General features: G+C 44.2%; 1 protein-coding gene and 2 pseudogenes across 5 annotated transcripts in view; all 3 read right to left on the reverse strand.

The window, feature by feature from the left end:
* Nucleotides 1–1,064: 1,064 nt before the first annotated feature.
* Nucleotides 1,065–1,182, reverse strand: LOC120622352 (uncharacterized; annotated as a pseudogene).
* A 2,655-nt stretch (nt 1,183–3,837) lies between these two features.
* Nucleotides 3,838–3,952, reverse strand: LOC120622576 (uncharacterized; annotated as a pseudogene).
* A 4,178-nt stretch (nt 3,953–8,130) lies between these two features.
* Nucleotides 8,131–12,821, reverse strand: part of KLHL29 (kelch like family member 29) — a 271,644-nt gene continuing 266,953 nt past the window's right edge. For all 5 annotated transcript variants that reach the window (XM_039887729.1, XM_039887731.1, XM_039887730.1 and 2 more), the window contains 2 exons: nt 12,407–12,551; nt 8,131–10,339 (listed from right to left, as the gene is read on the reverse strand). In XM_039887729.1, coding sequence (XP_039743663.1) covers nt 10,156–10,339; nt 12,407–12,551 — 329 coding nt within the window. In that variant the 3' untranslated portion in view covers nt 8,131–10,155. The remainder of the gene's footprint in view (nt 10,340–12,406; nt 12,552–12,821) is intronic.

Here is a 12,821-nt window from a genome sequence, read left to right on the forward strand (position 1 = left end):
AGGGGATGGAGTATACTTAATCTTAACCAGAACAAGAACTTTCTTCATCTTTTTTGTTACTTTTAAAAAATGTCCTGCTTTTTTCCCCTTCTATTTATCTTAAGGCATTATCTGTTTTTAATTAACTTTTATGTTCTTTCTAGTTTAGTGTACATTTCTAAAATAATTTCTTTCTATTTCTTTCCTGAGTTATTTCACATGCTTTGTGAGTTTTCTGAATTTTGGATTATATTGTTCTTTCATTCTCCTATTATTGTTTTGTGTCCTTTTGCTTGTTTTGAAATGGTAGGTTATGATTTTCATGTATTTTGTAGGCATGTCTTCCGGAGGGCTATTATTGCCTGTAGGGGTAGCCTTCTTTTTAAGTTTTTTTTTGTGTAATATATTTTTATGGGATTTTCCCTCAATCCTTCTGCTGCTCATTTTTATATGAAATGACTTTTCTTGCTTGTAGAAGGAAGCCTGAATTTCATGGCTCTAGAGCTCTCTCTTCTGTTATTTTTGTGAAGTGTTTAAATGTACGCCTGCTTGCTTTCCAAAATCTCCTGACTTTGTCCCCCTCCCGACTTTTATCTGGCTTTCTCTTTTGTCCCTGTGTGGTTCAATTTAAATTCTGTCCCTAGTAGTTTTGTCTTAGGCCTGAAAGGCGGGAAGACGGGGGCGGGGTTGGCTGATTCGTTTTGGGAATTCACGAGATTCATACTTACCACAGACCCTTGCACTCACCTGAGAACTGGTGTGCGAGTCTCCTCTCCGTGTCAGGTGCTCGTCTCACCTGGGCTCCCACCCCTGAACCCGTGACTCCTCTACCTTCTTCCTCACACGTGGGCCACACAGCCTCACAGGTGTTCCTGGTTTGTGCCTGCCCACTTGAGATTTGGAGTTCTGGAGACTCCTTGTTATTTGGTTTTGTTTTATTTCTTTATTTTTCTTTATTTTTTTTTTATGATGACATTGGCTAACAAAGTCTAATAAATTTCAGCTGTACACTTTAACAGTAAGGCATATATATATATTTACATTGTATGTTCACCTCCCATAGTTAGATTTCTTTCTGTCACCACAGCCTACAGCACCTGGTCTTCCTAGGTGGTCTCCCATCCAAGTACTAACCAGGCCCAACACTACTTAGCTTCCAAAATCAGATGAGATCGAGCAGTTCAGGGTGGCATGGCCGTAGACCATCTAGTGGGCAATTCGGGGAGGTTAAAGAAACTGTACTGCCACTACCAACATCCTCCACCTCAGTTACTTTGATGAAAAGATGTGCTCTTCTGCTCAGAGGGCTTCTGGATGGGAAATTTAAGGGGGAGAAGTGAAGGTTTAGAATATTCAGTGATGGATGTAGACAGGGAGCTTTCAGGTCAGGAGCAGGTGAGGGTAAGGTGAGGCACGGGCGAGGATGGGGACCATGAACAGCGGGGCTGCCAGCCTTTGTGAACGTGTGACCGTTGCAGGTGTCACCGCCCGTGAAGCCTCAGAGGAGGCTGATAGTTGGTTTAGGATTACAGTTAGGATTGTAGGTGTGCCTTGTTGGTCTCATTGAAGGACCATGTTGTCACAGGTGGTTGAGATAGCTTTGGGAGAGGAATTCCATTCCCGGGTGTGAAGGGAAGTGAAGCAGGGATGGACAGCTAAGTGGGAGGCCGTGGGAAGGCCCTAGGGACCGGATGTAAAGAGCAAATCCAGTGGGGGGTGGCGTGCGGATGTGCCTGCTAGAGACGTGTCAGGGCGTAGCGGTAAGATTTTTTTTTAGTTAAAACAGATACAGATTAAAAACTTAAAAGTTTCCATGTCAGCTGCAGTTTAATGTATTTGATCCTTATGAAGGTTATTAAATGCTTCAGAATTTCTAGTTTCTCAACAAATGGTAAATCAATAAGCAGTTTCTCAACAAATGGTAAATCAGTAAGCAGTTTTACTCTAAAACTATATGTTGTCATAGGAGCTTAGGAGCCACAAGTAAAAACCACAGGCTTAAGAAACTTTGGAACAAATATTCCTAAAAAACACATCGTTAGCCCGAGTCACGTGTTTATAGCTATGTACATAGAGCACAGAGCTTTTCTAACATCCTCATTGTGGCAACAAGGCAAAATTAATTTTGATATGAGCACATTATTTCTAAACATTGTGTATAGTTACTTTCCTTATAGCTTAATATTCCTTAAGAAAGTGTTGGAAATTAATTACAAATTTTCTATTTTGGCATTTTAATGAGTGCAAAGTATTTTAACAAGACTTTGCAAACAACGCGTGTGTGTGTTTTTTTTAAAGAAATGTGACAATCCACAAGTAACATTATGCTTAATATTTTCCTGAAATAAAGGTTATTTGTGGTAGGAAGTTGCAAATTACTTCACATATTTAAAGGAAACACCAGTAAGCTGTCAGCTCTGTCATTTACCACAGTTTAATAAAGAAATTTCTTTAATAAGATTGCTCCAAATGAAGTTTGTAGCGAAGAATGGAGTAATTGGCTGTCGCACTGTAAAAAATCAGTTTCACATCCTTGGAATGTTTCTTTACACTCATTTCCACATTGCTTGAACTTAAATATAGAGCTACAAAAACAAAAAAGCAAAAAATTATCAAAAAGCTTACCACGCCCCCTCCCCCCCGACACAGTTAAGATTTTATAGCTGGAATGTAAACATTGTCTCACTATTAACACAAATATTAAATAGAACATTTTAATGTTTTGCTATGACATTTTAATGAAAATACTGGAACGAATGGGAAAGTTTTTGAGTTTTACGTACGAATGGGACAGCGATTGATTTCTCTGTTCTCTGCTGCAACTGACTTGTTGAGAAGATTGTCACGTTGTTCAAAGTTAACAAAGTACCAAATGCCTAACCGAGTCTTTTTAGAAAATGTCAGGTCTCGCTTCTGCAATTATCATTGGATATATGGGTTCGGGGTTTTAATCGTGTGGAGCAGTTATTGTGTGATTATGTCAGTTTTTTCAAGTTTTTTTATATTACAGTATAAGTTAGAGATGCTAAAAGTCTTTTTAGAAAATCGTGGTGAGATATTTTGTGTTCAGAAAAAAATGTTGTTGACTTTAAAGAGTATTTATTTCTTCTACTGTATAAAATGTATCAGTTTTTCTTAAGAAATATTTTGGGAATTCTAAATTAGAATTTGTGTCTGAATCTTTCACAATATTACCTTTATTTTAATGTTATGTCTCTTTCAAAGATGAAGGCAGATTGTATTGACCCCGGGATCCCACGTGACTGAGTTTGTATCATAATTTCGAAGAGAGGAAAAGTTTGCTAGATTTGGACAGAGTTGGAGGGGGGACACAATTTGTCACCAAGTAAGTTTGGAAAAACGCTGCTTCACACATCCACTTCAGTAAAATTAGAACAAATGTTGGTCTGTTTTTGACACAGCAAGTCCTATAGTAAAGAAACCTGTTTAATCTTATACTGTTAAACCCAGTATTTCTCAAATTTATTTAATCTGAAGACCTTGTATACAAACATTTATAGCAGCATTATTCATAATAGTTAAAATGTGAAAGCAACTCAATGTCCATCGATTGATGAATGGATATTCAAAATGTATCTATTTATATATATATCCTTGTGGTGTATCTGTTCAATGGAATATTATTCAACTATTAAAAGGAATGAAGTAGTGATACCTGCTACAGTATCAACCTTGAGAACACTACGCTAAGCAAAAGCAGGGAAAAGACCATATAATGTATGATTCCATTTACATGAAACATCCGTAATAGGCAAATCTATAAAGACAGAAAGTAGACTAATGTTTGCCATGTGCTGGGGGCAGGGGAAATGGAGAGTGACTGCTAATAAATTTTTTCGCCTACAGCACCTGGTCTTCCTAGGTGGTCTCCCATCCAAGTACTAACCAGGCCCGACCCTGCTTAGCTTCTGAGATGGGATCAGTCACGTTCAGGGTTGGCGTGGCTATAGACTTAGATATGTCTTTCTTTTTGAGATGATGAAAATGTTTTACAGTTCGATAGTGGTGATGGCTGCTCAATTCTATGAATATACTAAAACCTGCTGAATCGTATACTTTAAAATGGTAAATTTGATCGTATGTGAATTATATGTCAAATAAGCTGTTATTTAAAAAATAGCCACAAAATAGAGGCTATAGCAACAACTAAGGTGAGAAGTGATAAAGACTTAAGATAGAAAGGTACTTAGAGAATGCAGGGGGTGAGCTGAAGAGCCTCAAGGACGGATGTTTACTTACAGGGATGCAAAGTCACCAGGGCCAAAACCCTAAGAAGACAGGGCTATAATGGATCCCCTGAAGCACAAATTTGCACTCGAGCAGAGGCTAGCTTCACCGAGGATGAAGGAATTTTGTACGCACAGTAAATAAAAATCCCGTAACAAAAATGATTGCTTCTTTAGTCATCTCTAGACAACAGGGATGGCTAAAGCAGGGCACAAAGTTGTGGCCACGCATTTATATTTTCATAACTGAAACATTTTTCATGCTGCCAGTAGAGCTTGGGTAATCTAAGTTGAATACTGATGTGCCTTAGACTAAGTTGCTACTTAACAGGGTGAAGTGCTCTATGGGGGAAGATAAGAGGACATGGCGGTTGCCTGCAGAGAATGTAGTCTTATTTACCCAGTATGATCCACTCCAAGTCTGTCCTCACCTTTCAGGAGGAAAGACACCCATGTGACCTGCCAAGTGTTACAGAGAGGGCAGTGGACCACATGGAATATATGTTTGGGAAAGAGAACACAGATTTTAGGGTTATCTCGTTTTTGCCATCATGTGGAAAAGGCCGACTTCTTGGAGTTGGGTCCTCATTTTAGTCAGCAACTTGACCCAGGTGGGGAAACACTTCAACCTTCTACCCCCTTAGGTGCCAAGGTCACGATGTTCTCTTTGGGGCTGAGGAAGGCGCAGCCGGTGTCAGTGCTGCTGTCCACTTTACTCTCCCAGGCTGGGGTTGTGGTCGGCAAGAATTTTAGACACTCCTTAAGAGTTCATTGCATGGCGAAGGCTCATAAGAGGCATTTCAGATGAGGCAGCAACGGAAGGTCTGACATTAGTGGACTCTCATTCCCCAAACCCAAGCTACCTGTGTAATGCCAAGTCTTCAGCTGCGGGAAGCCAGTGTGTTGCTAAGACTCTTAGCAGGGATTTAAAGAATGGCTTCTCTAGAGGATTGCATCTAACACAGAGCTGAATGTTTATCATGTTTACTGATTTCTCTTTATTATAGATTTCTGAGATAGGTTGGGGAGAAGGAAGGAGCCTTAGTCTTGGAGTCATAAGAGCTAAGCAGCCCCAGACAGGCTTGGAGAGGCCATGTGATATAGCAAAGTCCTTCTGGATTCTCACTGAGCTGGATCTGAATACTGATGTGCCTTAGACTAAGTCTCTGCTTAATCTGTGGCCTCACCTGTGCAGTGGGGATAACCACCCTCTGCAGAATTGTTATAAGGATTAAATGCAATAATGTATGGAGGACACTGGGGCATGGCATAGCTATTACGGCACAAGTGACTTAACTTTTCAGAGATCGTTTCCTGTTAAAGAGTAAAGACGATGCCTTATGCCTTTTAGAGCAATAGAGAGGATAAAATGAGATAATGTGTGCGATTATGTTATATGAATGTATTATTGAGGTTTAATTAGAGAAGACCTTCACAAGGATCTTGGTAATTCATTCCAGAGTTTTAGCACTAACACATGTATCCTTATGTTGAACTAGAATTTTTTTCTCCTTCATTATTGTTCTTTTCATCTCACTTGACCTTCCAAGAACACAGATTTTTGATGTTCATCCTTTTTCATGCAAATTCTCATGCGCTAAAAGATATAATCCATTCACCCTTACCCTTTAGGTTAAAAAAATTTTTTTGGTTATTACTTGCAATCATTTTCTTATGTGTAATTCTTTCTTTATTCTGAACCCTTTCTAACTTCTCCACAGCTTATGGTGCTCAGAGTAGAAATTGACCTTCAAGAATTTCTCAGACTATAGAGGAGAGATTACTTTCTATCTCTCATTCCCCATCAATATATATATATATGTGTGTGTGCGTGTATATATATTTATTATAAAAGTAATGTCATCATTTTATGTATACTTTGGATAAGAGGGAAGAAAGATTAACCTATACACAGTTCCATCAGTACAATTAATAGTAGTTTTATGACTGTGAACCTGTCATTTTTATATACATACTTTACATATCTTTATATATCTTTATATATCTTGTATAAGCACAATCATATACAAATATGAATCTTGCTTTTTTTCTCTTGCAATGTTTTTTGCACTGTTGCATGTCTTTAGTGCTTGTCTCATGGAATTCGGAGGATTCCATGCTTTGAGTGCTTACTTAGCATAGTGTCTGACATATAGTGAGTGTCAATAAGTAGGAGCTAGTTGTTCTTCTATGACTTACCCATGGTTTGTATTATTTCCTTATGGTTGCCCTGAAGTGGATTTCCTGGATCAGGTACACTTTAGGCTCTTGATCCATGGTACCCGCCACATTGCTTTCTAAAAGGGTCATTTCAATTTACAAAGCCCTTGGTACTACTCAAGAGTTTCCTCAATCCTAATTAGTACTTGAAGTCCTTTCCACCCTTTATTTTTAGGTTTGGTAAGCTAATTTAGTCGGTAAAGATGTTACCTCGTTACTTCAAGCTTTAGGGTTTAATAACTACCAGTGTTGAACTTTTTCGTTGAATGTTTTTTAGCAATGTTTTCTCTTTGTAGGGTCTGCTTATGACCTATTTAACAGTTGGAATCACTTAACATTTCCTATTGAATTACATGGGCTCTTTAATGAAGATATTAATCCCGTGTCACATGGACTGCCAATATTTTTCCTGACTTATTTTGGCTATGAGTTTTTAAAAAATTCTCTCTCTCTCTCTCTCTCTCTCTCACACACACACACACACACACACACACACACAACACACACACACACACTTATGCATGCACACTGTGATCCATCTCCTGTTTGTGGCTATCATAATGGACTTTCTCACCATCTATGCCAGGTCTGATGATAGTATCTTGATTCCAACAAGAAAGAGTCCCCATGGTTAATTACACGGACTCCTCATATAGTGGATATGCATCTTTTATGGTAAAATAGAATTTTTTTTACCACCCCAGAGTTAAGTCTAAAGTACACAGACCCAGAGAACACGTTTCCTTTGATTAAAGAAATAGAGTAGACAAGGAAGGAGCCGACAAAACTATTGCTTGGTTTTTATAACAAGTTATAATTTCAGCCCCTCACAATTGAAATCTTCCAGACGGTCTCCATCCTTTCCTCTAGGACTGACGTTTCTAAAGATATCACTGCAGTTATTTATTTAGCAAGTGTATGGTTCACTCATCAAAACGCCTCAGCCAAGTTCTCTGAATTCCTACTCCCACTACCCTGGCCCACATTCTTCAAATTTTTTTCTCGCAAGGAGACCTAGGTCTTGGTGAGATTTGGGGATTAAGAAATGCTAGCAAATCTACCTCCTCCTACTAATTGAAACTTCTTTCCCTAAGAGAGAGTAGGCAGTCCTATCTGGTGGTCACCCTGGCCAGCCTCGCACCCGTACCAGAGCAAAGTCTGTCTATGTGACATGTGAGAGAACAGCCTCAGGCATGACTGAAGAAGGCAGGCGGCCACCTTGACTGAATTTTAGGACAGAAACCACACCTTGTTGTCCTTCCTGGAGGAGGTATGTTGTGTTTCTTCTCAGGCTGATGAGTTGGAATTGTCATGTGGTTTTGGCACAGTCCCCCCCAAAAAGGATCCCAGGCGCAGGAGTTAGACCACTGGGGAGCTAACGCTGCAGCTTTCAGTTGCACAAGTGTACTAAGAAGAACATTTACAACTGAAGGAAGATCCTCAGAGTCAATTCCAGAGTGTTTGCAAGTCCCTTTCAACTTTGACCTTTAATTGCCCTTAATTCTTGGCTTCCTTCAGCGCTCTATGTTCCCTAGCTAAGGAGTCCTCTCCCCTCTCATCATCAAGATCTGCACTAAAGTCTGCCAGAGAGCCCAGACAGCTGGTGTACGAGGAGGAACAGGCCTCCACTGGGGTCTCTCGTCGCCATGGCAAGGAAGGTGGCACACAGAGACATCACATTGGCTTCCGAGTCTAGATCTATAAATATATTTATTATAATATAACAAGAACTTAACAATAAACATATACTATGTACAATACCATTACAGAGAACCCTGTTTCATATCATTCACAGAAATAGCCAGTTTTGCTCCAGTGTGATAGATGAGGAGAGAAACGGAATTTCAATGTCATCTGTCTCGAGTCCTGCTGACCGCTAACGCCTCCTTTGGAGGCAGACGCACACCAACGCTGACATTAGCCCTGCCCCAGGCAGTTAGAAATTTGTGCTCCAGTCCTTGGGTTCACACTTGCACCCTGTTTGACATAAATACTTTAAATGACATACAATGTATGTAGTTTTGTGCTTATTACTTTTTAAAAGAATAAATAATATTAAAAACTGCATAACGAAGCTCGGTTATCTCGTCCAAGTGGGAGCCACACTTGCAGTGCTAGAAGTTGATGCCCGACGTTAGAACTGGAATTTTGTGTCATCGAATACTGGAAGATGGAAAGCGTGTCCTGTCCTTTTCCCCTTATAGATGGGTTTTTGTTTTTTTTGTTTTTTTTTTTAAATTGTGAAATGACAGCAAGTCGACGTCCCAGGTATAAAAATGGTAAATGTGTATTTGGTACCAACTTCAGCTGAACAGCGCAGTGGCGACGGCATCCTCCTTGCCCTGGAATGGAAACTGGTCACCGCGTGAGGTTTGAGGGTCTGAGGACTAGCGGGAAGGCCTTTCTTGTTTGAGCCACGGTGTCACCTCCCTCCTGGCTTCCCTTTCTCAGGTTCATAGGCTATAAGAAGAGTGATCCTGCTCGCGCCCCTCAAGCCTTGGCTGTCATGGCTCGTCTAAGAAGGCTGTCCACATCCTGAGAGCTCTTGTGGCAGGCGCCTTAATATATAGCTATAAATATCAAAAATAGTCTCCTGTGCTTTGTAGACATTTGTTCTCCCTCCCTCCTTCCATTCCCACCAGACCTGGGTCCTCAGCTTTACCTCATGGAGGGAGCTGGACTGGTGTTTCTTTCTAGAACAGAATGTTTTTTACTTTCCCCCCCCTCCACAATGCCTGCCTGAGGCACAGCTTCTATGGGGCTGTCTGGGAGTTACTTTTTCTAAAAATAAAACAGAGGGCATTTACCCCTCCCGCCCCAGGAGAGATCTTCTATTTTGCACATAGAAAAATTAGAGCGAACGCCCCATTCTGGCACTACCTGCAAAGAGCTTTGGGAATTCCCACATTCTCCCTCGAGCGGCCTCCTCCTCTCAGTACTTAAAAATAGCTTTTTGTGTATCAAGAAAATGCCTTGGAAATCTAAATAATTCATATTGGATAAGAGAAAGCGAGCACGACCATCTTGTCCTTCTCCAGCAAAAACGTGGTATAAAAATCTGTGAAGGACAGACGGCGCTCCCCAGCTGTCCCCACGGCGGCACCTGCGCTGCTGCTCCAGCCTCTGCACGGGTGGCCGGACTTCCCTTCCGCCCCGGTGGGGACCAGCAGCCTCCTAGGCTTCACGCCGCCCAGCATTGTCCCTTGTTTCCTCTGGGCCACTGAAAGTGTAGATTGGTTAAAAACAAAAGTAGGAATCAAAGTGATAAGGACACTTTGATCTTATTCCAAGAGAGCCTTGACGCCTAATATTGTCATAGGGTAACTGATCTATGGTCGTTTAGGGGTCAAGCTTGCTCTGCAGGAAGGCAAAAACGCTTCTCTCTCCCAGCTGAAAAATATGTGAAACTCTATGGCACCGGGCAGAGCGAGCGCCTCCGTCAGAGCAAGTTCTTCTGCAGGAGCCTCGAGGCCCCGCTCCTGGGCTCCTGGCGGTCACGGTTCCTGCTGCTCGGAGCGCTAAGCCTCCGTTTCCCCCAAAGGCGAGGATGATTTCCTACATTCGATGTAGAGAGTATTCGAATGTTTAGCGCAGTGAGTTCCTTCGTCGTGTTTGTCGGCCTCTTATTGGTGTCGCTGAAAACTGATCATCGCGAGAAGCATTTGCGCACCAGCCGCGTCCACAGTCTTGGGTGGGCGATCCGCGAGCGTCAGCCGCTCTGAATGTATTTCTTGATCACGACGCAGCCGTGTCTGAACACGGGGCAGGGCATGTGGGGGAGGAGGGTCCACGTGTTGGTGGCGGGCTCGTAGGCTTCCATGTTGCCCAGCGCAGGCCCCTCACTGCTAACAATGCCTCCGGTGGCGTAAATCTTGCCATCGAGCACCACAGCGCTGCCAGGGGAAGCGGGAAGAGCATTAGCCATTGAACTCTGACCTTGGACCTGGAGAGAGAGTCTCCAGACCCAGCCTTGCTGCAGGCTGCCTCTCCCCTTTTGCAAAAGTCATACGGGATCCTGCTGCTTTTCTTCGCCCTCTGACCCAAGTTGGTATAAGAAAAACACCTTTCCTCCAGAGCCAATCAGGACGCCATGCTGTACTACCCTTCGAGCTATGGGGACACTTATTTCTACTGAGTGTCCCAGGACCTGCCCGACTGACTAAAGATGACTGGGAGAGGAACGGCCTCTGTGCATAGGCTCTTGGCTCAGTTCACTGAGTCTCTATGGAGCATCATTTCACGTTGCCCATACAGAGCTCTCCTACCTCTCAAATCAAGTTGGGAACATGACTCACCAGAATGACAGCAGATAGGATAATAAGGAGCTAAGTCTTAAAGGAGCATCGGCCACTTGACTGCGATCTTTTACCCTTGCCGAGGTGCTCAGAGTCAGAGCTTTCTGCCGTGGTTCCTGGACGGTGTGGTGGGTGCCGCTGCCCACCATGGCTGCCAGGGCCCGATGTGCCCTCTGCAGGTTACCGCGTGGCCCCGGACACTCTCCCTGTGCGACATTCACTGGCTTGGTCCTGTCTCCATCAGCCCTCCATCCTGTGAGCTCCAGATCCTGCTCCCGTCTGCACTTCCTCCCTTACTGCCTTCCGGCCACCCCGTCACACAGATCCATGTGTGTAGCCCTGATTCCTCCCCCATCTCAGCGAGTGGCCATTTCTTCTCGGCTGTACCCTGAAACTGAATGGACACCCTTTCAAAGTGTCCACGCATTTCTGAAATTCTGAGCCTCGAACCGAACCCATCAGTCCAGACTTCTCACCAGACACTGAAGATCCCAGCCTTCTCTCAACCGCGCCCTGCCATCCAGGCCCCTCGCATTTCCCCCTGCATGGCATATCTTTAACCTGCTTCTCTTGCAAGACCTGCTTAACTGCCCTCGCAGGCATTAAGTCTTTTCGTACCCACTTTGAGTCTCAGATGAGGCATGGGAATCCCCTCCCACAAGCAGTGCTCGAAGTCCAACTGTCCGTATCAGTGGCTGGTGCAGTCAGAGCTACCTGCACATTGCCACCAGGTAGAGTCTGTGACATGAGAGTAAGGCTGGAGCACTGCAGAATCTTCATGCTAACAGGCACTTAGTAATTATCTCATCCAACTGCCTGTTTCATAGATAAAGCTTCCCCACAGTCACATGACAGGTTAGTAGTAGGTTATAGCTTTTCTAGCTATGCCACACAAACAGTGGGCACTCAATAAGTGCTTCATGTTATTCACATACTGAGGATTTGGTGATTACCTCTGCATAGGCATGTCTTCAGGAAGGATCTGCTATAGAAATGCTGAAAATGGGCTTTTTCCCTGTTCCTCTTAGTCTGAAAAGGTGGGGTAGAAACGCAGGGTCTGTGTCTTACTGCCCAGGGGAGTTAATCTTTCTGGACCGCAGGGCCAGGCTCCCTGGGAACCAAGCTACACTGTGACCTCTACCCCTCTTCTTGCCAGGTCTTTGTTTCTGCCCAGTCAGCTTCAGGACTCCAGGGCAGCTGTGCCTTGTGTCTCTTGCTGGGTCTAGCTCCAAAGGGCCACCAGGATCATGCTTGCCATCAGAGCATTCCCTGAAAAGCCACTTTTCCCATGTAGGGTGTCATGCAGCCCTGGCCTGGCACTGCCTCCAGTCTGTGATGAGGCAGGCAGTCCCGGGGGACAGCCAACCTCATAGCATCCCCTTTGCCTCACGTTGTGTGGCTTCAATGGATCTGGGGCCCATGGGAAGCCCTTCATTTCTGGCTTCGAGACGGGGTCAGCTGGAGCCACGGGGCTGGGCTTCCGGGCCAGGGGCTGCCCTGCTCTGGCACTAACACCCATACCTATGGCTGGTGGTGGGGTGGGCGCTGCTCTGGGCCTGGGAATTGCTTCGGTCAATGAATGGTGGTCTCATTGTGTACGAACCTCTCTTGTTTTCCACCCCTCCCCTCCTCCCAGCCTTGGCTGAGTTGCTGCAGCCACCTCACCTGCAGAACTGGCGAGAGTGATTCATGTTTGGGCCCGCCTTGATGTTCCCTTTTTCGGGGTCGTAGATGGTGGTGGCTCTGGCATAAGCCCCACCGAGGATGAAAACCAAGCCGTTGAGGGTGACGGCAGGAGCGTACTTATTGTCTGTGGGGAGAGCAAGGCAGGCAGGTCAGGGCATCGCTTCTTTGCCTTCCCTCCCCTCCTCCTTCATGGTGGGCCCTCCAGAGGCAGGCAGCTGGAAAGACCTCCATGTCACTGACTGGCTGAGGACGAGGCCTGGGGCCAGGAGGCACCTGGTATACAGAGCAGCTTGGCCTCTGTCCAGGTAGTGGGATCCGCAGGTGCAGCTGAGCTGAGGGTTCACCTCCCCCCGACCCCCTGGACTTGAGTCTGCAGAACTGTTGGGCTTAGCCA

Source organism: Pteropus medius, unplaced genomic scaffold (assembly GCF_902729225.1).
Source record: "Pteropus medius unplaced genomic scaffold, Ma_sr-lr_union100, whole genome shotgun sequence".
NCBI classification, from domain to species: Eukaryota; Metazoa; Chordata; class Mammalia; order Chiroptera; family Pteropodidae; genus Pteropus; species Pteropus medius.